At 48.1% G+C, this 24,222-nt stretch overlaps 1 protein-coding gene across 1 annotated transcript; it reads right to left on the bottom strand.

The window, feature by feature from the left end:
• Nucleotides 1-14,539: 14,539 nt before the first annotated feature.
• On the bottom strand, nucleotides 14,540-23,363 carry LOC119923125 (protein FAM240B-like). The gene is made up of 2 exons (XM_038742655.1): nucleotides 23,221-23,363; nucleotides 14,540-14,633 (listed from the first exon to the last, which is right to left on the bottom strand). Exons 1-2 carry the CDS (start codon nucleotides 23,361-23,363, stop codon nucleotides 14,540-14,542), a joined length of 237 nt encoding a protein of 78 aa, XP_038598583.1.
• Nucleotides 23,364-24,222: the final 859 nt, after the last annotated feature.

Raw genomic sequence — 24,222 nt, forward strand, 5'->3', positions numbered from 1 at the left:
ACACGGTCCCCGTCCCCATCCTCCTTTTCCAGAGGAGGGAACCGAGGCCCGGAGTAGGGAAATGACTTGCCCAAGGTCACCCAGCAGGCCCGGGCCTCGAACTCAGGTCCCAGTGAGGGAGAAGGGGATCCCAAATCGGGGCAGGCCCTGTTCCCGACAAGCGGCTGAGAGGATAATAACAATATCATCCTTTATTCACTTCTATATACATTTGTACAGCTTTATTACTCTATTTTACTTGTCCATAATTTACTATTCTCTTTAGTTTGTTAAATTAAACAACTAAATTCAACTAAACATCCACATCCCCTTTTAGACTGTGAGCCCACTGTCGGGTAGGGACCGTCTCTATATGTTGCCAACTTGTACTTCCCAAGCGCTTAGTACAGTGCTCTGCACACCGTAAGCGCTCAATAAATACAATTGATTGATTGATTGATCTATTTAGTTTGTTAATGAAGTGCATCTAGCTTTATTTCTATTTATTCCGACGACTTGACGCCCGTCCACGTGTTTGGTTTTATCTGACTGTGAGCCCACCGTTGGGTCGGGACCGTCTCTAGAGGTTACCAATTTGGACTTCCCGAGCGCTTAGTACAGTGCTCTGCACACCGTAAGCGCTCAATAAATACGATTGATTGATTGATTGATCTATTTAGTTTGTTAATGATGTGCATCTAGCTTTATTTCTATTTATTCCGACGACTTGACGCCCGTCCACGTGTTTGGTTTTATCTGACTGTGAGCCCACCGTTGGGTAGGGACTGTCTCTATATGTTGCCAACTTGGACTTCCCGAGCGCTTAGTACAGTGCTCTGCACACCGTAAGTGCTCAATAAATACGATTGATTGATTGATTGATCTATTTAGTTTGTTAATGGTGTGCATCTAGCTTTATTTCTATTTATTCCGACGACTTGACACCCGTCCACCTGTTTGGTTTTATCTGACTGTGAGCCCACCGTTGGGTAGGGACTGTCTCTAGATGTTGCCAACTTGTACTTCCCAAGCGCTTAGTACAGTGCTCTGCACACCGTAAGCGCTCAATAAATACGATTGATTGATTGATTGATCTATTTAGTTTGTTAATGATGTGCATCTAGCTTTATTTCTATTTATTCCGACGACTTGACGCCCGTCCGCGTGTTTGGTTTTACCTGACTGTGAGCCCACCGTTGGGTAGGGACTGTCTCTATATGTTGCCAACTTGGACTTCCCGAGCGCTTAGTACAGTGCTCTGCACACCGTAAGCGCTCAATAAATACGATTGATTGATTGATTGATCTATTTAGTTTGTTAATGATGTGCATCTAGCTTTATTTCTATTTATTCCGACGACTTGACGCCCGTCCACGTGTTTGGTTTTACCTGACTGTGAGCCCACCGTTGGGTAGGGACCGTCTCTATATGTTGCCAACTTGGACTTCCCGAGCGCTTAGTACAGTGCTCTGCACACCGTAAGCGCTCAATAAATACGATTGATTGATTGATTGATCTATTTAGTTTGTTAATGATGTGCATCTAGTTTTATTTCTATTTATTCCGACGACTTGACGCCCGTCCACGTGTTTGGTTTTATCTGACTGTGAGCCCACCGTTGGGTAGGGACTGTCTCTATATGTTGCCAACTTGTACTTCCCAAGCGCTTAGTACAGTGCTCTGCACACCGTAAGCGCTCAATAAATACGATTGATTGATTGATTGATCTATTTAGTTTGTTAATGGTGTGCATCTAGCTTTATTTCTATTTATTCCGACGACTTGACGCCCGTCCGCGTGTTTGGTTTTATCTGACTGTGAGCCCACCGTTGGGTAGGGACTGTCTCTAGATGTTGCCAACTTGTACTTCCCAAGCGCTTAGTACAGGGCTCTGCACACCGTAAGCGCTCAATAAATACGATTGATTGATTGATTGATCTATTTAGTTTGTTAATGATGTGCATCTAGCTTTATTTCTATTTATTCCGACGACTTGACGCCCGTCCGCGTGTTTGGTTTTACCTGACTGTGAGCCCACCGTTGGGTAGGGACCGTCTCTATATGTTGCCAACTTGGACTTCCCGAGCGCTTAGTACAGTGCTCTGCACACCGTAAGCGCTCAATAAATACGATTGACTGATTGATTGATCTATTTAGTTTGTTAATGATGTGCATCTAGTTTTATTTCTATTTATTCCGACGACTTGACGCCCGTCCACGTGTTTGGTTTTATCTGACTGTGAGCCCACCGTTGGGTAGGGACCGTCTCTATATGTTGCCAACTTGTACTTCCCAAGCGCTTAGTACAGTGCTCTGCACACCGTAAGCGCTCAATAAATACGATTGATTGATTGATTGATCTATTTAGTTTGTTAATGATGTGCATCTAGCTTTATTTCTATTTATTCCGACGACTTGACGCCCGTCCGCGTGTTTGGTTTTATCTGACTGTGAGCCCACCGTTGGGTAGGGACCGTCTCTATATGTTGCCAACTTGTACTTCCCAAGCGCTTAGTACAGTGCTCTGCACACCGTAAGCGCTCAATAAATACGATTGATTGATTGATTGATCTATTTAGTTTGTTAATGATGTGCATCTAGCTTTATTTCTATTTATTCCGACGACTTGACGCCCGTCCGCGTGTTTGGTTTTATCTGACTGTGAGCCCACCGTTGGGTAGGGACCGTGCCAATTTGTACTTCCCAAGCGCTTAGTACAGTGCTCTGCACATAGTAAGCGCTCAATAAATACGATTGATGATGATGATGATGAATCAATCATCAATCAATCAATCAATCGTATTTATTGAGCGCTTACTATGTGCAGAGCACTGTACTATGAATGAAGGAAAGATGATATATGCAGTGATCATTATTTATGTTACTTTAAAAAGGGAGTCAGACTAGATGTAATAGCAGTGGGCGGCAATAGTGGACCTGATAAAAGGATAAGAAAAATAATTTGGGTGTCATAGTGACAGGGAAAACAATGGAATCAATCAATGTTTTTTTTTAATGGTATTTGCTAAGCGCTTACTATGTGCCGGACAATAACTGTCCCCCTTTTCGAAGCCTTAAGGAAGGTACATCAATCAATCAATCAATCAATCGTATTTATTGAGCGCTTACTGTGTGCCGAGCACTGTACTGAGCGCTTGGGAAGTCCAAGGTGGCAACATATAGAGACATCTCCTCCACGACTAAGTCCTCCTTTCCTCTTTTCCCACTCTCCGCTTCATGGCTCCGATTTGCTCTTTTTATTCATCCGCCCTCCCAGCCCTACACTATTTATGTACAGATCCGTAATATACGTTGCCAACTTGTGCTTCCCAAGCGCTCAGTACAGTGCTCTGCACACAGTAAGCGCTCAATAAATACGATTGATCGAATGAATGAATGAATGAATCTCCCCCTTCTAGGCCGTGAGCCCGTTGTCGGGTAGGGACCGTCTCTAGAGGTTGCCAACTTGGACTTCCCAAGCGCTTAGTACAGTGCACGGCACACAGGAAGCGCTCAATAAATACGACTGAATGAATGAATAATAACAACGGTATTTGTTAAGCGCTTACTATGTGCCGAGCACTGTACTAAGCGCTGGGGGGATACAAGGTCATCAGGTTGTCCCCCGCAGCGTGGCTCAGGGGAAAGAGCCTGGGCTTGGGTGTCAGAGGTCAATCTAAATAAATAGAATTATATATATATATATATATCACATCAAATCAAGTAAATTATATTATATATATATAATCAAGTAAATTATATATATATATATATCACATCAAATCAAGTAAAGAGGGGTCAATATGAATAAATAAAATTATGGCTATCTACACATCAAAACAAGTAAAGAAGGGTCAATAGAAATAAGTAGATTTATCGATATCGATATCAGCGCTTAGAACAGTGCTCTGCACATAGTAAGCGCTTAACAAGTGCCATCATTATTATATCTACACATCCAAACAAGTAAAGAGGCGTCAGTCTAAATAAATAGAATTATAGATGGCTACCATCAAACCGAGTAAAGAGGGGTCGCTATAAATAAATAAAATTATGGATATCTACACATCAAAACAAGTAAAAAAGGGGCAATAGAAATAAATAGATTTATCGATAGCTACACATCCAAACAAGTAAAGAGGCGTCAGTATAAATAAATAGAATTATAGATATCTACTTTCAAACCGAGTAAAGAGGGGTCACTATAAATAAATAAAATTATGGGTATCTACACGTCAAAACAAGTAAAGGGGCAATACAAATAAATAGATTTATCGATAGCTATACATCCAAACAAGAGGCGTCAGAATAAATAAATAGAATTATAGATATCTACCATCAAACCGAGTAAAGAGGGGTCACTATAAATAAATAAAATTATGGATATCTACACATCAAAACAAGTACAGAAGGGTCAATAGAAATAAATAGGTTTATCAACATCTACACATCCAAACAAGAAAAGAGGGGTCAATCTAAATAAATAGAATTATAGATATCTACCATCAAACCGAGTAAAGAGGGGTCAATCTAAATAAATAGAATGATAGATATCTACCATCAAACCGAGCAAAGAGGGGTCAATATAAATAAATAAAATTATGGATCTTTACACATCAAACCAAGTAAAGAAGGGTCAATAGAAAGAAATAGATTTATTGACAGCTACACATCCAAACAAGAGGCGTCAATATAAATAAATAGAACTATAGGTATCTACACATCAAAACAATTAAAGAGAGGTCAATATAAATAAATAAAATTATGGATATCTACCCATCAATACAAGTAAAGAAGGGTCAATAGAAATAAATAGATTTATTGACATCTACACATCCAAACAAGAAAAGAGGGGTCAATCTAAATAAATAGAATTATAGATATCTACCATCAAACCGAGTAAAGAGGGGTCAATCTAAATAAATAGAATTATAGATGTCTACCATCAAACCGAGCAAAGAGGGGTCAATATAAATAAATAAAATTATAGATCTTTACACATCAAACCAAGTAAAGAAGGGTCAATAGAAAGAAATAGATTTATTGACAGCTACACATCCAAACAAGAGGCGTCAATATAAATAAATAGAACTATAGGTATCTACACGTCAAAACAGTTAAAGGGAGGTCAATATAAATAAATAAAATTATGGATATCTACACATCAATACAAGTAAAGAAGGGTCAATAGAAATAAATAGATTTATCGACATCTACACATCCAAACAAGAAAAGAGGGGTCAATCTAAATAAATAGAATTATAGATGTCTACCATCAAACCGAGTAAAGAGGGGTCAATCTAAATAAATAGAATGGTAGATATCTACCATCAAACCGAGTAAAGAGGGGTCAATATAAATAAATAGAATTATAGATATCTACACATCAAAACAAGCAAAGAAGGGTCAATAGAAATAAATAGATTTATCGATACCTACACATCCAAACAAGTCAAGAGGCGTCAATATAAATAAATAGAACTATAGGTATCTACACATCAAAACAATTAAAGAGAGGTCAATATAGATAAATAAGATTATGGATATTTACACATCAATACAAGTAAAGAAGGGTCAATAGAAATAGATTTATCGACACCTACACATCCAAACAAGTAAAGAGGCGTCAAGCTAAATAAATAGAATTATGGATATCTACCATCAAACCTAGTAAAGAGGGGTCAATCTAAATAAATAGAATGATAGATATCTACCATCAAACCGAGTAAAGAGGGGTCAATATAAATAAATAAAATTATGGATCTTTACACATCAAACCAAGTAAAGAAGGGTCAATAGAAAGAAATAGATTTATTGACAGCTACACATCCAAACAAGAGGCGTCAATATAAATAAATAGAACTATAGGTATCTACACATCAAAACAATTAAAGAGAGGTCAATATGAATAAAATTATGGATATCTAAACATCAATACAAGTAAAGAAGGGTCAATAGAAATAAATAGATTTATTGACATCTACACATCCAAACAAGAAAAGAGGGGTCAATCTAAATAAATAGAATGATAGATATCTACCATCAAACCGAGTGAAGAGGGGTCAATATAAATAAATAGAATTATAGATATCTACACATCAAAACAAGTAAAGAAGGGTCAATAGAAATAAATAGATTTATCGATACCTACACATCCAAACAAGTCAAGAGGCGTCAATATAAATAAATAGAACTATAGATGTCTACCATCAAACCAAGTAAAGAGGGGTGATTATAAATAAATAAAATTATGGATATCTACACATCGAAACAAGTAAAGAAGGGTCAATAGAAATAAATAGATTTATCGACAGCTACACATCCAAACAAGTAAAGAGGCGTCAATCTAAATAAATAGAATTATAGATGTCTACCACCAAACCGAGTAAAGAGGGGTCACTATAAATAAATAAAATTATGGATATCTACACATCGAAACAACTAAAGAAGGGTCAATAGAAATAAATAGATGTATCGACATCTACACAACCAAACAACTAATGAGGCGTCAATATAAATAAATAAAATTATAGATGTCTACCATCAAACCGAGTAAAGAGGGTCACTATAAATAAATAAAATTATGGATATCTACACATCAAAACAAGTAAAGGGGCAATAGAAATAAATAGATTTATCGATAGCTACATAGCCAAACAAGTAATGAGGTGTCAATATAAATAAATAAAATTATCGGTATCTGCACATCAAAACAATTAAAGAGAGGTCAATATAAATAAATAAAATTATGGATATCTACACATCTAAACAAGTAAAGAAAGGTCAATAGAAATAAAGAGATTTATTGACATCTACACAACCAAACAACTAATGAGGCGTCAGTATAAATAAATAGAACTATAGATGTCTACCATCAAACCGAGTAAAGAGGGGTCACTATAAATAAATAAAATTATGGATATCTACACATCGAAACAAGTAAAGAAGGGTCAATAGAAATAAAGAGATTTATCGACATCTACACATCCAAACAAGTAAAGAGGCGTCAATCTAAATAAATAGAATTATAGATGTCTACCATCAAACCGAGTAAAGAGGGGTCACTATAAATAAATAAAATTATGGATATCTGCTCATCAAAACAAGTAAAGAAGGGTCAATAGAAATAAAGAGATTTATCGACATCTACACATCCAAACAACTAAAGAGGCGTCAATCTAAATAAATAGAATTATAGATGCCTACCATCAAACCGAGTAAAGAGGGGTCACTATAAATAAATAAAATTATGGATATCTGCTCATCAAAACAAGTAAAGAAGGGTCAATAGAAATAAAGAGATTTATCGACATCTACACATCCAAACTAAAGAGGTGTCAATCTAAATAAATAGAATTATAGATGTCTACCATCAAACTGAGTAAAGAGGGGTCACTATAAATAAATAAAATTATGGATATCTGCTCATCAAAACAAGTAAAGAAGGGTCAATAGAAATAAAGAGATTTATCGACATCTACACATCCAAACAACTAAAGAGGCGTCAATCTAAATAAATAGAATTATAGATGCCTACCATCAAACCGAGTAAAGAGGGGTCACTATAAATAAATAAAATTTATGGATAGATGTCTACCATCAAACCGAGTAAAGAGGGGTCACTATAAATAAATAAAATTATGACTATTTACACATCAAAACAAGTAAAGAAGGGCCAGTAGAAATAAATAGATTTATCCACATCTACACATCCAAACAAATAAAGAGGTGTCGATTTGTACTTCCCAAGCGCTTAGTCCAGTGCTCTGCACATAGTAAGCGCTCAATAAATATGATTGATTGATTGATATAAATAGAATTATAGATATCTACACATCAAACCAAGTAAACAGACGTCAGTATAAATAAGTAGAATTATAGATACATACGCATTCAAAGAAGTAAAGTGGCCTCAATATAAATAAATAGAATTATAGATATATGTATACACATCAAAACAAGTAAAGCGGCTTCAGAATAAATAAATAGAATTATAGATATAATATATATCTATATATATATATAATATATATATAGATGTATTTATATAGATCAATGCTGTGGGGCGGGGAGAGGGGAGGAAGAGGAGAGAGAGAGGGAGGGAGTCATTAATAGAAATAAATAAATGGTGGATCTGGACATTCATTCATTCATTCCATCGTATTTATTGAGCACTTCCTGTGCGCCGAGCACTGGACTGAGCGCTCGGAAAGGATAATTCAGCAACAGAAAGAGAAAATGGTGTGGGGCTGAATGAGGGGGAAATATAAGGAGCCCCCCGTGGGACAACCTGAGCACCTTGTAACCTCCCCAGCGCTTAGAACAGTACTTTGCACGTAGTAAGCGCTTAATAAATACCATCATGATTATAGGGAGGAAATCCAAGGGCCACTCGGATGCAGAAGGGAATGGGAGGAAATGAAGGAAGGAAGGAATTATGGTTGTAGAGAAATTTAATAATGATAATAATGGCATTTGTTAAGCGCCTACTACGTGCCGGGCACTGTACTAAGCGCTGGGGGACATTCATTCATTCATTCAAGCGTATTTATTGAGCGCTTCCTGTGTGCAGAGCGCTGTACTAGGCGCTTGGGAAGTCCAAGTCGGCAACATCTAGAGACGGGCCCTACCCAACAGCGGGCTCACGGTCTAAAAGGGGGAGATGGACGACAAAACATGTTAACAAAATAAAATAAAGAAAATAAATATGTACAAATAAAATGAATAAATAAATAAATTAATTAATTAATTAACTAATAGAGTAATAGGGACATACAAGCCAATCGGGTTGGACGCAGTCCCTGTCCCCCGTGGGCCTCATGCGCTCAATAATTGAGCCAATAATAATAATAATAATTGACTGAATTCATTCATTCATTCAATCATATTTATTCCTTCAATCGTATTTATTCATTCAATCATATTTATTGAGCGCTTACTGTGTGCAGAACACTGTACTAAGCGCTTGGGAAGTCCAAGTTGGCAACATCTAGAGACGGTCCCTACCCGACAGCGGGCTCACGGTCTAGAAGGGGGAGACAGAGGACAAAACAAAACATGCTAACAAAATAAAATAAAGAGAATAAATATGTACAAATAAAATTAATTAATTAATTAACTAATAAAATGAATAAATAAATAAGTAAATAAATAAATAAATAAACAGGGCAATAGGGACATCCAAGCCAATCGGATTGGACGCAGTCCGTGTCCCCCGTGGTCCCCAAGCGCTTAATAATTGAGCCAATAATAATAATAATAATTGACTGAATGAATGACGGAGGAGGAAACTGAGGCCCAGAGAAGGGAAGTGACGCGTCCAAGGTCACACAGCAGACACGGGGCAGAGCCGGGATTAGAACCCAGGTCCTTCGGACCCCCAGCCCTGGGTTCGACTCACTAGGCCGCGCTGCTTCTCTCAGAGAAGCGAAATGACCCGGACAAGGTCACTCAGCAGACGGGGGAGGTGGCGGGATTAGAACCCAGGACCTTCTGACTCCCACTAGGCCGCGCCGCTTCAGTAATAAAAGAAATCATTCCTGCATCCATTCAGTCATATTTATTGAGCGCTTCCTGTGGGCAGAGCACTGTACTAAGCGCTTGGAAAGTACAATAAAAGCAGCGAGGCTCAGTGGAAAGAGGCCGGGCTTTGGAGTCCGAGGTCCTGGGTTCAAATCCCGGCTCCGCCACTCGTCAGCTGGGTGGCTTTGGGCGAGTCACTTCACTTCTCTGGGCCTCAGTTGCCTCCTCTGTCAAATGGGGATGAAGACCGGGACTGGGGACAACCTCATCACCTTGTCTCTCCCCCGGCGCTTAGAACAGTGCTTGGCACATAGTAAGCGCTTAACAAATACTATTATTATTATTATTATTATTATTATTATTATTATTACAATCCGGCAACAGATAGAGACGGTCCCTACCCAACAACGGGCTCACGGGCTGGAAACGTTCAGTACAGTGCTCTGCACCCAGGACGTTGGAATGGATGAACGGAGGAATGGGAAGGGGCGAGAGTTGTTGCCAACTTGTCCTTCCCAAGCGCTTAGTACAGTGCTCTGCACACAGGAAGCGCTCAATAAATACGATTGATTGATTGATTGATTGATTGATTGATTGAGAGATTCTGGCGTCTGGCGGCTTTTTGGTGATGATGATGAGGAGGAGGATAATAATAATGATGATGAGGGTATTTGTGAAGCGCTTACTATGTGCCAGGCACTGTTCTAAGCGCTGGGGAGATACAAGGTGATGAGGTTGTCCCACGTGAGGCTGCCAGTCTTAATCCCGATGGTGTGTAAGTGCTCATTATGTGCCAATCCCTGTTCTTTTTTTTTTTGATGGCATTTATTAGGCGCTTACTATGTGCCCAGCACTGTTCTAAGCGCTGGGGAGGTTGCAAGGTGATGAGGTTGTCCCCCCGGGGGGGCTCACGGTCTTCATCCCCATTTGACAGAGGAGGGAACTGAGGCCCAGAGAAGGGAAGTGACTTGCCCAAAGTCACCCAGCTGACAATAATAATAATAATAATAATAATAATAATAATAATAATAGCATTTATTAAGCGCTTACTAAGTGCCCAGCACTGTTCTAAGCGCTGGGGAGGATCCAAGGTGATGAGGTTGTCCCCCCGGGGGGCTCCCGGTCTTCATCCCCATTTGACAGAGGAGGGAACTGAGGCCCAGAGAAGGGAAGTGACTTGCCCAAAGTCACCCAGCTGACAATAATAATAATAATAATAATAATAATAATAATAATAATAATAATAATAATGATGGCATTTATTAAGTGCTTACTTGGTGCCAAGCACTGTTCTAAGCGCTGGGGAGGATCCAAGGTGATGAGGTTGTCCCCCCGGGGGGCTCACGGTCTTCATCCCCATTTAACAGAGAAGGGAACTGAGGCCCAGAGAAGGGAAGTGACTTGCCCAAAGTCACCCAGCTGACAATAATAATAATGACGACGGCATTTATTAAGCGCTTACTATGTGCCAAGCACTGTTCTAAGCACTGGGGAGGATCCAAGGTGATGAGGTTGTCCCCCCACGGGGCTCACGGTCTTCATCCCCATTTGACAGAGGAGGGAACTGAGGCACAGAGAAGAAAAATGACTTGCCCAAAGTCACCCAGCTGACAATATAGTAATAATAATAATAATAATAATAATAATGATGGCATTTATTAAGCACTTACTATGTGCCAAGCACTGTTCTAAGCGCTGGGGAGGATCCAAGGTGATGAGGTTGTCCCCCCGGGGGGCTCCCGGTCTTCATCCCCATTTGACAGAGGAGGGAACTGAGGCACAGAGAAGGAAAGTGACTTGCCCAAAGTCACCCAGCTGACAATAATAATAATGACGACGGCATTTATTAAGCGCTTACTATGTGCCAAGCACTGTTCTAAGCGGTGGGGAGGATCCAAGGTGATGAGGTTGTCCCCCCGGGGGGCTCACGGTCTTCATCCCCATTTGACAGAGGAGGGGACTGAGGCCCAGAGAAGGGAAGTGACTTGCCCAAAGTCACCCAGCTGACAATAATAATACTGATGACGGCATTTATTAAGCGCTTACTATGTGCCAAGCACTGTTCTAAGCGCTGGGGAGGATCCCAGGTGATGAGGTTGTCCCCACGGGGGGCTCACGGCCTTCATCCCCATTTGACAGAGGAGGGAACTGAGGCCCAGAGAAGGGAAGTGACTTATCCAAGGTCACACAGCTGACAGTTGGCAGAGCCGGGATTCGAACCCATGACTTTGGACTCCTTCTGAGAGGGGGGCAAGAGGGAGAGCCCTTCCCGGGCCTTCCCGGGGCTATTTGGATGACGCCCGGACCCCGTCCGGGGCCCGGAGCCGAGAGGTTGTGAAGTTTGCGGGCCGGAGGCTCCGCTTTCCGTCCCACCGAGGCAGGGGAATGACCGCCTTGACCCCTGACCTTGGGGCAATGCAGTTCATTCATTCATTCATTCATTCATTCCATCGTATTTATTGAGCGCTCACTGTTCGCAGAGCATTCATTCTCTATATGTCTCTATATGTTGCCAATTTGTACTTCCCAAGCGCTTAGTACAGTGCTCTGCACACAGTAAGCGTTCAATAAATACGATTGATGATGGTGATGATTCATTCGGCCATTCAGTCGCAAGCAGCGCGGCTCAGTGGAAAGAGGCCGGGCTTTGGAGTCCGAGGTCCTGGGTTCAAATCCCGGCTCCGCCAACGGTCAGCTGGGTGACTTTGGGCGAGTCACTTCCCTTCTCTGGGCCTCAGTTTCCCTCCTCTGTCCAACGGGGAGGGAGACCGGGAGCCCCACGGGGAGACAACCTCATCCCCTTGGATCCTCCCCGGGCTTGGGAGTCCCAAGGTCCTGGGTTCTAATCCCGGCTCCGCCCCTTGTCTGCTGTGTGGCCTGGGGCGAGTCACGTCACTTCTCCGGGCCTCAGTTCCCTCCTCCGGAAAATGGGGATGGAGAGCGTGAGCCCCACGGGGGACGGGGCCTGTGTCCGACCCGATTGGTTTGTGTCCTCCCCAGCGCTTAGTACAGTGCCCGGCACATAGTAAGCGCCGAAGAAACGCTATTAAAAAAGACGGGCAATGTAACAATGTGACAGACCCCTTCCAATGAGCCGGAGAGGAGTCGATCTCACCGTACGGGGAACTCAAACCACCCAGTCGATCGCATTTATTGAACGCCTATGGTGTGCTGAACGCCGTACAAAGCGCTGGGGAGGGGACAGTAGGAGAATAAGCGGAGCTGCTCCCTGCCCACAGGGAGGTGACCGTCTAGAGGGGGGGACGGAGGTGGCGAGAAATAAATAAAATGATAGATGTGGGGGCGAGGATGGAGAAAGGGGAAGAGGAGCGGGAGGAGAGGAGGCCGCAGGCAGGGAAGGCTTCCTGGGGGAGGAGGAGGAGGAGGAGGAGGAGGAGGAGGAGTAGGGGTCCCTTCAATCAGGCTGTGAAGGAGGGGAGAGCGATGGTGAGATGGAGGCCCGGGGAGAAGGTTCGTGTGAGATGACTTAATCAATCAGGGAAGGCTTCCTGGAGGAGGAGGAGGAGAAGGAGGAGGAGGAAGAGGAGGAGGAGGGGAGAGGAATGGTTTGGGGGATGTGTGGAGGAAGGGAGGCCCTGCCAGGCCGGAGGCAGGATGGAGGCCGGGGGTCAGAGGGGACAGAGAGGAGATGGAGGCCCGGGGAGGAGGTTGGCGTGAGATGGCTTAATCTGGGAAGGCTTCCTGGAGGAGGAGGAGGAGGAGGAGGAGGAGGAGGAGGAGGAGGAGGAAGAGGAAGAGGAGGAGGAGGCGGAGGAGGAGGAGGAGGGGAGAGCGATGGTGAGATGGAGGCCCAGGGAGAAGGTTGGCATGAGATGACTTAATCCGGGAAGACTTCCTGGAGGAGGAGGAGGAGGAGGAGGAGGAGGAGGGGAGAGCGATGGTGAGATGGAGGCCCAGGGAGAAGGTTGGCGTGAGATGACTTAATCCGGGAAGACTTCCTGGAGGAGGAGGAGGAGGAGGAGGAGGAGGAGGAGGGGAGAGGGACAGTCTGGGGGATGTGAGGAGGTAAGGAGGCCCTGCCAGGCCGGAGGCAGGATGGAGGCCGGGGGTCAGAGGTGACAGAGAGGAGATGGAGGCCCGGGGAGAAGGTTGGCGTGAGATGACTTAATCTGGGAAGGCTTCCTGGAGGAGGAGGAGGAGGAGGAGGAGGGATGGAGGAAGAGGAGGAGGGAAGAGGGACGGTCTGGGCGATTAGAGGGGGGAGGTGCTGCCAGGCTGGAGGCAGGATGGAGGCCGGGGGTCAGAGGTGACAGAGAGGAGATGGAGAGACCCAAGGAGAAGGTTGGCGTGAGATAACTTAATCTGGGAAGGCTTCCTGGAGGAGGAGGAGGAGGAGGAAGAGGGATCCCTTCAATCAGGCTGTGAAGGAGGGGAGAGAGCGATGGTGTGTGAGATTTGAGGAGGGAGGCCATTGCAGGCCGGAGGCAGGATGGGGGCCGGGGGTTGGAGATGACGGAGATGAGACGGAGAGACACAGAGAGGAGGTTGGCGTGAGATGACTTAATCAGGGAAGGCTTCCTGGAGGAGGAGGAGGAGGAGGAGGAGGAGGAGGACGGTCCAGGGGATGGGAGGTGGGAGGCCCTGCCAGGCCGGAGGCAGGATGGAGGCCGGGGGTCGGAGGGGACAGAGAGGAGATGGAGGCCCGGGGAGGAGGTTGGCGTGAGAAGGACGGAGCGTGCGGGCCGGGCTGGGCAAGGAAATCAGGGAGGTCAGACCGGAGGAGGCGAGGGGGCGATGGGGGGGTGGAGGGGGACCGTTTTTTGTGGTGATTTGGGCCACAGCCCCGGGAAGGATGGACTGGAGCGGGGAGAGGCGGGAGGCCGGAGAGGAGGCCAATACAGTCACCGGGGCGGGAGAGGCCGAGCGCTGGCAGTTCGGAGGGAGAGGGGAGGGCGGATCTGGGGGGCACGACGGACGCGGGGCCCGGCCGGGGGTCAGGGAGGGACCGTCCAGGCGAGGCCCAGGAAGGGGGAAGGGGTTGGGCCCATTCCCCAGGCCGGCGAGGCCTCGGAGGCGCTCAGGCGGAGGCGTCCGCCGGCTTCCCGGGGTCACCGGCGGCGTCCATCATCTGCGTCCGCTTCTCCAGGCGACTCTTCCACTCGGCTCGGAGCCTGACGGGGAGGGCCAGAGACGTGGGGGGGACAGAGACAGAGCGGGTGGACCAGAGAGACACAGTGCGGGTGGGCCGGAGAGATGGAGAGAGACAGAGACGGGGGGGGGGGGAGAAACAGAGAGGCAGGGAGAGACAGAGGGGGTGGGCCAGAGAGACAGAGAGACACAGAGGGGGTGGACCAGAGAGACAGAGAGACACAGAGGGGGTGGGCCAGAGAGACAGAGAGAGACAGAGAGGGTGGACCAGAGAGACAGACAGAGAGGGGGTGGATGAGAGAGGCAGAGACAGAGGGGGCGGACCAGAGAGACAGAGACAGAGGGGGCGGACCAGAGACACAGAGACAGAGGGGGCGGACCAGAGACACAGAGACAGAGGGGGTGGACCAGAGACACAGAGAGAGACAGAGGGGGTGGGCCAGAGAGACAGAGAGAGACAGAGAGTGTGGACCAGAAAGACACAGAGACAGAGAGGGGGTGGATGAGAGAGACAGAGAGAGACAGAGGGGGCGGACCAGAGAGACAGAGACAGAGGGGGTGGACGAGAGAGACAGAGGGAGGCAGAGGGGGTGAGCCAGAGAGACAGAGAGACACAGAGGGGGTGGATGAGAGAGACAGAGAGAGACAGAGAGGGTGGACCAGAGAGACAGAGAGAGACAGAGGGGGTGGACCAGAGAGACAGAGAGGGTGGATGAGAGAGACAGAGAGAGACAGAGCGGGTGGACCAGAGAGAAAGAGAGACAGAGAGGGTGGGCCAGAGACACAGAGAGAGACAGAGGGGATGGACCAGAGAGACAGAGACAGAGGGGGTGGACCAGAGACACAGAGAGAGACAGAGGGGGGTGGGCCAGAGAGAGAGAGAGAGACACAGAGGGGGTGGGCCAGAGACACAGAGAGACACAGAGGGGGTGGATGAGAGAGACAGAGAGAGACAGAGGGGGTGGACCAGAGAGACAGAGAGAGACAGAGAGGGGGTGGATGAGAGAGACAGAGAGAGACAGAGAGGGTGGACCAGAGAGACAGACACAGAGGGGTTGGACGAGAGAGACAGAGAGAGACAGAGAGGGTGGGCCAGAGAGACAGAGACAGAGGGGGTGGACAAGAGAGACGGAGAGAGACAGAGGGGGTGGACCAGAGAGACACAGAGAGGCAGAGGGGGTGGACCAGAGAGACACAGAGGGGGTGGGCCAGAGAGACAGAGACAGAGAGGGTGGACCAGAGAGACAGAAAGAGACAGAGGGGGTGGGCCAGAGAGACAGAGAGACACAGAGGGGGTGGACCAGAGACACAGAGGGGGTGGACCAGAGAGACAGAGAGACACAGAGAGAGTGGACGAGAGAGACAGAGAGAGACAGAGAGGGTGGACCAGAGAGACAGAGGGGGTGGATGACAGAGACAGAGAGAGAAAGAGAGGGTGGACCAGAGAGACACAGAGGGGGTGGGCCAGAGAGACAGAGAGGGGGTGGATGAGAGAGACAGAGAGAGACAGAGGGGGTGGACCAGAGAGACAGAGACAGAGGGGGTGGACCAGAGACACAGAGAGAGACAGAGGGGGGTGGGCCAGAGAGACAGAGAGAGACAGAGAGAGACAGAGTGGGTGGACCAGAGATACAGAGAGACACAGAGAGGGTGGACCAGAGAGCCAGACACAGAGGGGGTGGACGAGAGAGACAGAGAGGGTGGGCCAGAGAGATAGAGAGAGACAGAGCGGGTGGGCCAGAGAGACAGAGAGAGACAGAGGGGGTGGGCCAGAGAGACAGAGAGAGACAGAGAGGGTGGACCAGAGAGACAGACAGAGAGGGGGTGGGCCAGAGAGACAGAGAGAGACAGAGGGGGCGGACCAGAGAGACAGAGACAGAAAAAGAGAGATGAAGCAGACCAGAGAGACAGAGAGACACAGAGAGGGGAGGGAGAGACACACAGAGAGAGACAGAGAGAGACAGAGAGGGTGGACCCGAGAGACAGAGACAGAAAAAGAGAGATGAAGCAGACCAGAGAGACAGAGAGACACAGAGAGACAGAGAGGGCGGACCAGAGAGACAGAGACAGAAAAAGAGAGATGAAGCAGACCCGAGAGACAGAGAGGCACAGAGAGACAGAGAGGGGAGGGAGAGAGACACGGAGAGACAGAGAGAGACAGAGACAGAAAAAGAGAGATGAAGCAGACCAGAGAGACACAGAGAGACACAGAGAGACACAGAGAGACAGAGTGGACCCGAGAGACAGAGACAGAAAAAGAGAGATGAAGCAGACCAGAGAGACAGAGAGACAGAGAGAGACACAGAGAGACAGAGAGGGGAGGGAGAGAGACACGGAGAGAGAGATAGAGAGGGTGGACCAGAGGGACAGAGACAGAAAAAGAGAGATGAAGCAGACCAGAGAGACAGAGAGACACAGAGACACGGAGAGACAGAGAGACACAGAGACACAGAGAGAGACAGAGAGGGTGGACCAGAGAGACAGAGACAGAAAAAGAGAGATGAAGCAGACCAGAGAGACAGAGAGACACAGAGACACAGAGAGGGGAGGGAGAGAGACACGGAGAGACAGAGACAGAAAAAGAGAGATGAAGCAGACCAGAGAGACAGAGAGACACAGAGAGACGGAGAGGGGAGGGAGAGAGACACGGAGAGACAGAGACAGAGACAGAAAAAGAGAGATGAAGCAGACCAGAGAGACAGAGAGACACAGAGAGACAGAGAGGGGAGGAAGAGAGACACAGAGAGAGAGAGAGAGACAGAGAGGGTGGACCCGAGAGACAGGGACAGAAAAAGAGAGATGAAGCAGACCAGAGAGACAGAGAGACACAGAGAGACAGAGAGGGGAGGAAGAGAGACACAGAGAGAGAGAGACAGAGAGGGTGGACCCGAGAGACAGGGACAGAAAAAGAGAGATGAAGCAGACCAGAGAGACAGAGAGACACAGAGAGACAGAGAGAGACAGAGAGGGGAGGGAGAGAGACACGGAGAGAGAGACAGAGAGGGTAGCCCCGAGAGACAGAGACAGAAAAAGAGAGATGAAGCAGACCAGAGAGACAGAGAGACACAGAGAGACAGAGAGACACAGAGAGACAGAGAGGGGAGGGAGAGAGACAGAGAGAGACAGAGAGAGACAGAGAGGGCAGACCCGAGAGACAGGGACAGAAAAAGAGAGATGAAGCAGACCCGAGAGACAGAGAGACACAGAGAGACAGAGAGACGCAGAGAGACACAGAGAGACAGAGAGAGACAGAGAGAGACAGAGACAGAAAAAGAGAGATGAAGCAGACCAGAGACATAGAGAGACACAGAGAGACACAGAGAGGGTAGACCAGAGAGACAGAGACAGAAAAAGAGAGATGAAGCAGATCAGAGAGACAGAGAGACACAGAGACACAGAGAGACACAGAGAGACAGTGAGGGGAGGGAGAGAGACACGGAGAGAGAGACAGAGAGAGACAGAGAGGGTGGACCCGAGAGACAGAGACAGAAAAAGAGAGATGAAGCAGACCAGAGACACAGAGAGACACAGAGAGACAGAGAGACACAGAGAGACAGAGAGAGGGGAGGGAGAGAGACAGGGACAGAAAAAGAGAGATGAAGCAGACCAGAGAGACATAGAGACACAGAGAGACAGAGAGGGGAGGGAGAGAGACACGGAGAGACAGAGACAGAAAAAGAGAGATGAAGCAGACCAGAGAGACAGAGACACAGAGAGACAGAGAGGGGAGGGAGAGAGACACGGAGAGAGAGACAGAGAGGGTGGACCAGAGGCACAGAGACAGAAAAAGAGAGATGAAGCAGACCAGAGAGACACAGAGACACAGAGAGACAGAGAGGGGAGGGAGAGAGACAGAGACAGAAAAAGAGAGATGAAGCAGACCAGAGAGACAGAGAGACAGAGAGAGACAGAGAGGGGAGGGAGAGAGACACGGAGAGAGAGACAGAGAGGGCGGACCCGAGAGACAGAGACAGAAAAAGAGAGATGCAGCAGACCAGAGAGACAGAGAGACACAGAGACACAGAGAGCCAGAGAGAGACAGAGAGGGTGGACCAGAGAGACAGAGACAGAAAAAGAGAGATGAAGCAGACCAGAGAGACAGAGAGACACGGAGAGACAGAGAGACACAGAGAGACAGAGAGACACAGAGAGGGTGGACCCGAGAGACAGAGACAGAAAAAGAGAGATGAAGCAGACCAGAGACACAGAGAGACACAGAGAGACACAGAGACACAGAGACACAGAGACACAGAGAGACACAGAGAGACAGAGAGGGGAGGGAGAGAGACACGGAGAGAGAGACAGAGAGGGCGGACCCGAGAGACAGAGACAGAAAAAGAGAGATGCAGCAGACCAGAGAGACAGAGAGACAGAGAGACACAGAGAGCCAGAGAGAGACAGAGAGGGTGGACCAGAGAGACAGAGACAGAAAAAGAGAGATGAAGCAGACCAGAGAGACAGAGAGACACGGAGAGACAGAGAGACACAGAGAGACAGAGAGACACAGAGAGGGTGGACCCGAGAGACAGAGACAGAAAAAGAGAGATGAAGCAGACCAGAGACACAGAGAGACACAGAGAGACACAGAGAGACACAGAGACACAGAGACACAGAGAGACACAGAGAGACAGAGAGGGGAGGGAGAGAGACACGGAGAGAGAGACAGAGAGGGCGGACCAGAGAGACAGAGACAGAAAAAGAGAGATGAAGCAGACCCGAGAGACAGAGAGACACAGAGACACAGAGAGACAGAGAGGGGAGGGAGAGAGACACAGAGAGAGAGAGACAGAGAGAGACAGAGAGGGCAGACCCGAGAGACAGGGACAGAAAAAGAGAGATGAAGCAGACCAGAGAGACAGAGAGACACAGAGAGACAGAGAGACGCAGAGAGACACAGAGAGACAGAGAGAGACAGAGAGAGACAGAGAGACAGAGGAGATGATTGTCTGTTACACTGGAAACTCAGGGAGGGCAAGAATCCCGTCTAATAATCATTGGGGGGGGGGGGGGGGGATTTGTGAGGCGCTTACTACGTGCCGAGCACTGTACTAAGCGCTGGGGGAGAGACCAGGTGATGAGGTTGTCCCCCGGGGGGCTCCCGGGCTTCATCCCCATTGGACAGAGGAGGAAACTGAGGCCCAGAGAATAATAATAATAGCATTTGTTAAGCGCCTACTATGTGCCAAGCACTGTACTAAGCGCTGGTGGGGGGGATGCGAGGTGATGAGGTTGTCCCCTGGGGGGCTCCCGGTCTTCATCCCCATTGGACAGGTGAGGAAACTGAGGCCCAGAGAATAATAATAAGAATAATGATGGTATTTGTGAAGCGCTTACTACGTGCCAAGCACTGTACTAAGCGCTGGTGGGGGGGGATGCGAGGTGATGAGGTTGTCCCCCGGGGGGCTCCCGGGCTTCATCCCCATTTGACAGAGGAGGGAACTGAGGCCCAGAGTATAATGATAATAACTATGATGGTATTTATTAAGCGCTTACTCTGTGCCAAGCACTGTACTAAGCGCTGCGGGGGATGCAAGGTGATTAGGTTGTCCCCCGGGGGGCTCACAGTCTTCATCCCCATTTGACAGAGGAGGAAACTGAGGCCCAGAGAATACTACTACTACTACTACTACTACTACTACTACTACTACTACTACTACTACTACTACTACTAATGATGGTATTTGTTTAGTGCTTACTATGGGCCAAGCACTGTACTAAGCGCTGGGGGGGATACAAGGTGATGAGGTTGTCCCCCGGGGGGCTTCCGGTTTTCATCCCCATTTGACAGAGGAGGAAACTGAGGCCCAGAGAATAATAATAATGATAATAATAATAATAATAATAATAATAATAATGGCTTTTAATAAGCGCTTAGTATGTTCCAAGCACTGTTCTAAGCACCGGGGAGGTTACAAGGTGATGAGGTTGTCCCCCCGGGGGGGCTCCCGGTCTTCATCCCCATTTGACAGAGGAGGAAACTGAGGCCCAGAGAATAATAATAAGAATAATGATGGCATTTGTGAAGCGCTTACTATGTGCCAAGCACTGTTCTAAGCACCGGGGGAGAGGCAAGGTGATGAGGTTGTCCCCCGGGGGGGCTCCCGGTCTTCATCCCCATTGGACAGAGGAGGAAACTGAGGCCCAGAGAATAATAATAAGAATAATGATGGCATTTGTGAAGCGCTTACTATGTGCCAAGCACTGTACTGAGCGCCGGGGGAGAGACAAGGTAATGAGGTGGTCCCCCCGGGGGGCCCACGGTCTTCATCCCCATTTGACAGAGGAGGAAACTGAGGCCCAGAGAAGGGAAGTGACTCGCCCAAAGTCACCCAGCGGACAAGCGGCGGAGGCAGGATTAGAACCCAGGACCTCGGACACCAAAGCCCGGGCTCTGCCCACTGATCCGCGCTGCTTCTCAAAATAACGATGATGACGATGATAGTGGTAGTTGCGAAGCGTCTACTATGTGTCCGGCGCTGTACTAAGCGATGGGGCGGATCCGAACCAAGGGGGTCGGACCCGGGCCCTGTCCCGCGTGGGGCTCCGCGGCTTTGGAGTCCGAGGTCCTGGGTTCAAATCCCGGCTCCGCCACTTGTCAGGCTGGGTGACTTTGGGCCAGTCACTTCGCTTCTCCGGGCCTCAGTTGCCTCATCTGTCAAATGGGGATGAAGACAGTGAGCCCCCCGGGGGACAACCTCATCACCTTGTCTCTCCCTGAGCGCTTAGTACAGTGCTTGGCACATAGTAAGCGCTTCACAAATACCGTCATCATTATTATTCTTATTCTCCGGGCCTCAGTTTCCTCCTCTGTCAAATGGGGATGAAGAGCATGAGCCCCATGTGGGACAACCTCATCGCCTTGTGTCCTCCCTGGCGCTTAGAACAGTGCTTGGCACATAGTAAGCGCTTCACAAATACCATCATCATCATTATTATTATTCTCCGGGCCTCAGTTTCCTCCTCTGTCAAATGGGGATGAAGACAGTGAGCCCCCCGAGGGATAACCTCATCACCTTGTCTCTCCCTCAGCGCTTAGTACAGTGCTTGGCACGTAGTAAGCGCTTCACAAATACCGTCATCATTATTATTATTATTATTCTCCGGGCCTCAGTTTCCTCCTCTGTCAAATGGGGATGAAGACCGTGAGCCCCCCGGGGGACAACCTCATCACCTTGTCTCTCCCTCAGCGCTTAGTACAGTGCTTGGCACATAGTAAGCGCTTCACAAATACCATTATTATTATTATTCTCTGGGCCTCAGTTTCCTCCTCTGTCAAATGGGGATGAAGCCCGTGAGCCCCCCGGGGGACCACCTCATCACCTTGTCTCTCCCTCAGCGCTTAGTACAGTGCTTGGCACATAGTAAGCGCTTCACAAATACCGTCATCATTATTATTATTATTCTCCGGGCCTCAGTTTCCTCCTCTGTCAAATGGGGATGAAGCCCGGGAGCCCCCCGGGGGCCAACCTCATCACCTTGTCTCTCCCCCAGCGCTTAGTACAGTGCCTGGCACATAGTAAGCGCTTCACAAATACCGGCATCATTATTATTCTTATTCTCCGAGCCTCAGTTTCCTCCTCTGTCAAATGGGGATGAAGACCGTGAGCCCCCCGAGGGATAACCTCATCACCTTGTCTCTCCCTCAGCGCTTAGAACAGTGCTTGGCACATAGTAAGCGCTTCACAAATACCATCATCATTATTATTATTATTATTCTCTGGGCCTCAGTTCCCGCCTCTGTAAAATGGGGATGAAAACCGTGAGCCCCCCGAGGGACAACCTGAACCCCGGCGCTTAGAACAGTGCTTGGTACATAGTAAGCGCTTCACAAATACCGTCATCATTATTATCATTATTACGATTCTCTGGGCCTCAGTTTCCTCCTCTGTCAAATGGGGATGAAGACCGTGAGCCCCCCGAGGGACAACCTGATCCCCGACGCTTAGTACAGTGCTTGGCACATAGTAAGCGCTTAACAAATACCATCATCATCATTATTATTATTATTATTCTCTGGGCCTCAGTTCCCGCCTCTGTAAAATGGGGATGAAAACCGTGAGCCCCCCGAGGGACAACCTGATCCCCGGTACTTAGAACAGTGCTCGGCACATAGTAAGCGCTTCACAAATACCATTATTATTATTATTATTACTATTATTATTATTATTATTATTATTGTTCTCTGGGCCTCAGTTCCCTCCTCTGTCAAATGGGGATGAAGACCGTGAGCCCCCCGAGGGACAACCTGATCCCCGGCGCTTAGAACAGTGCTCGGCACATAGTAAGCGCTTAATAAATGCCATCATCATCATTATTATCATTATTATTATTATTATTATTATTATTATTATTGTTAATAATTTTCCAGAGGAGGCGACTGAGGCCTAGCCTGTGAGCCCACTGTCGGGTAGGGCCCGTCTCTAGATGTTGCCAACTTGGACTCCCCAAGCGCTCAGTCCAGTGCTCCGCACACAGTAGGCGCTCACTAAATACGATCGATTGATTGATTGATTGATTGATTGATTGACTGGCAGGCCCAGGGTCACCCAGAGGAACCGGGGCAGCGGTGGCGGGATTGGAACCCAGGCCCCGGGGGGGGGGGGCCGGTACCTGCGGAGGGCGCTCCTGCCCCTGCGGGCCTCCTCGCGCTCCCGGCAGCGGCTCTGCTTCCCGATCTCCTGCTCCCAGAAGGTCTTGAGTTCGAGGCAGGTGTGGAGGCTGAACACCTCGGGGCGGCTGTACTGGCTGTTCATGCCTCTGGGCCGGGGACCGCAACCAAAACAACGCCACGCTCAGGCCCCTCTGCTCTCTCCCCCGCTGCTCTCCCTCCTCTCCCTCCAGTGCTCCTCTTTCTCCATATTCTTCTTCCTCTTGTGCTCTCCCTCCTCTCCCTCCAGTGCTCTCCCTCCTCTCCCTCTAGTGCTCCTCTCCCTCCATTGCTCTCCCTCCTCTCCCTCCGGTGCTCTCCCTCCTCTCCCTCTAGTGCTCCTCTCCCTCCGGTGCTCCCTCTTCTCTCCCTCCAGTGCTCTCCCTCCTCTCCCTCTAGTGCTCCTCTTTCTCCATATTCTTCCTCTCCCTCTTGTGCTCTCCCTCCAGTGCTCTCCCTCCTCTCCCTCTAGTGCTCCTCTCCCTCCCGTGCTCTCCCTCCTCTCCCTCTAGTGCTCCTCTCCCTCCGGTGCTCCCTCTTCTCTCCCTCCTGTGCTCTCCTTTTTCTCCCTGTAGTGCTCCTCCCCATCCAGTGCTCTCCCTTCTCTCCCTCTAGTGCTCCTCTCCCTCCGGTGCTCCCTCTTCTCTCCCTCCAGTGCTCTCCCTCCTCTCCCTCTAGTGCTCCTCTTTCTCCATATTCTTCCTCTCCCTCTTGTGCTCTCCCTCCTCTCCCTCCAGTGCTCTCCCTCCTCTCCCTCTAGTGCTCCTCTTTCTCCATATTCTTCTTCCTCTCCCTCCATTGCTCTCCCTCCTCTCCCTCTAGTGCTCCTCTCCCTCCAGTGCTCTCCCTCCTCTCCCTCTAGTGCTCCTCTCCCTCCGGTGCTCCCTCTTCTCTCCCTCCGGTGCTCTCCCTTCTCTCCCTCTAGTGCTCCTCTCCATCCAGTGCTCCCTCTTCTCTCCCTCCAG

Source organism: Tachyglossus aculeatus, unplaced genomic scaffold, assembly GCF_015852505.1.
Source record: "Tachyglossus aculeatus isolate mTacAcu1 unplaced genomic scaffold, mTacAcu1.pri scaffold_145_arrow_ctg1, whole genome shotgun sequence".
Taxonomy (NCBI): Eukaryota; Metazoa; Chordata; class Mammalia; order Monotremata; family Tachyglossidae; genus Tachyglossus; species Tachyglossus aculeatus.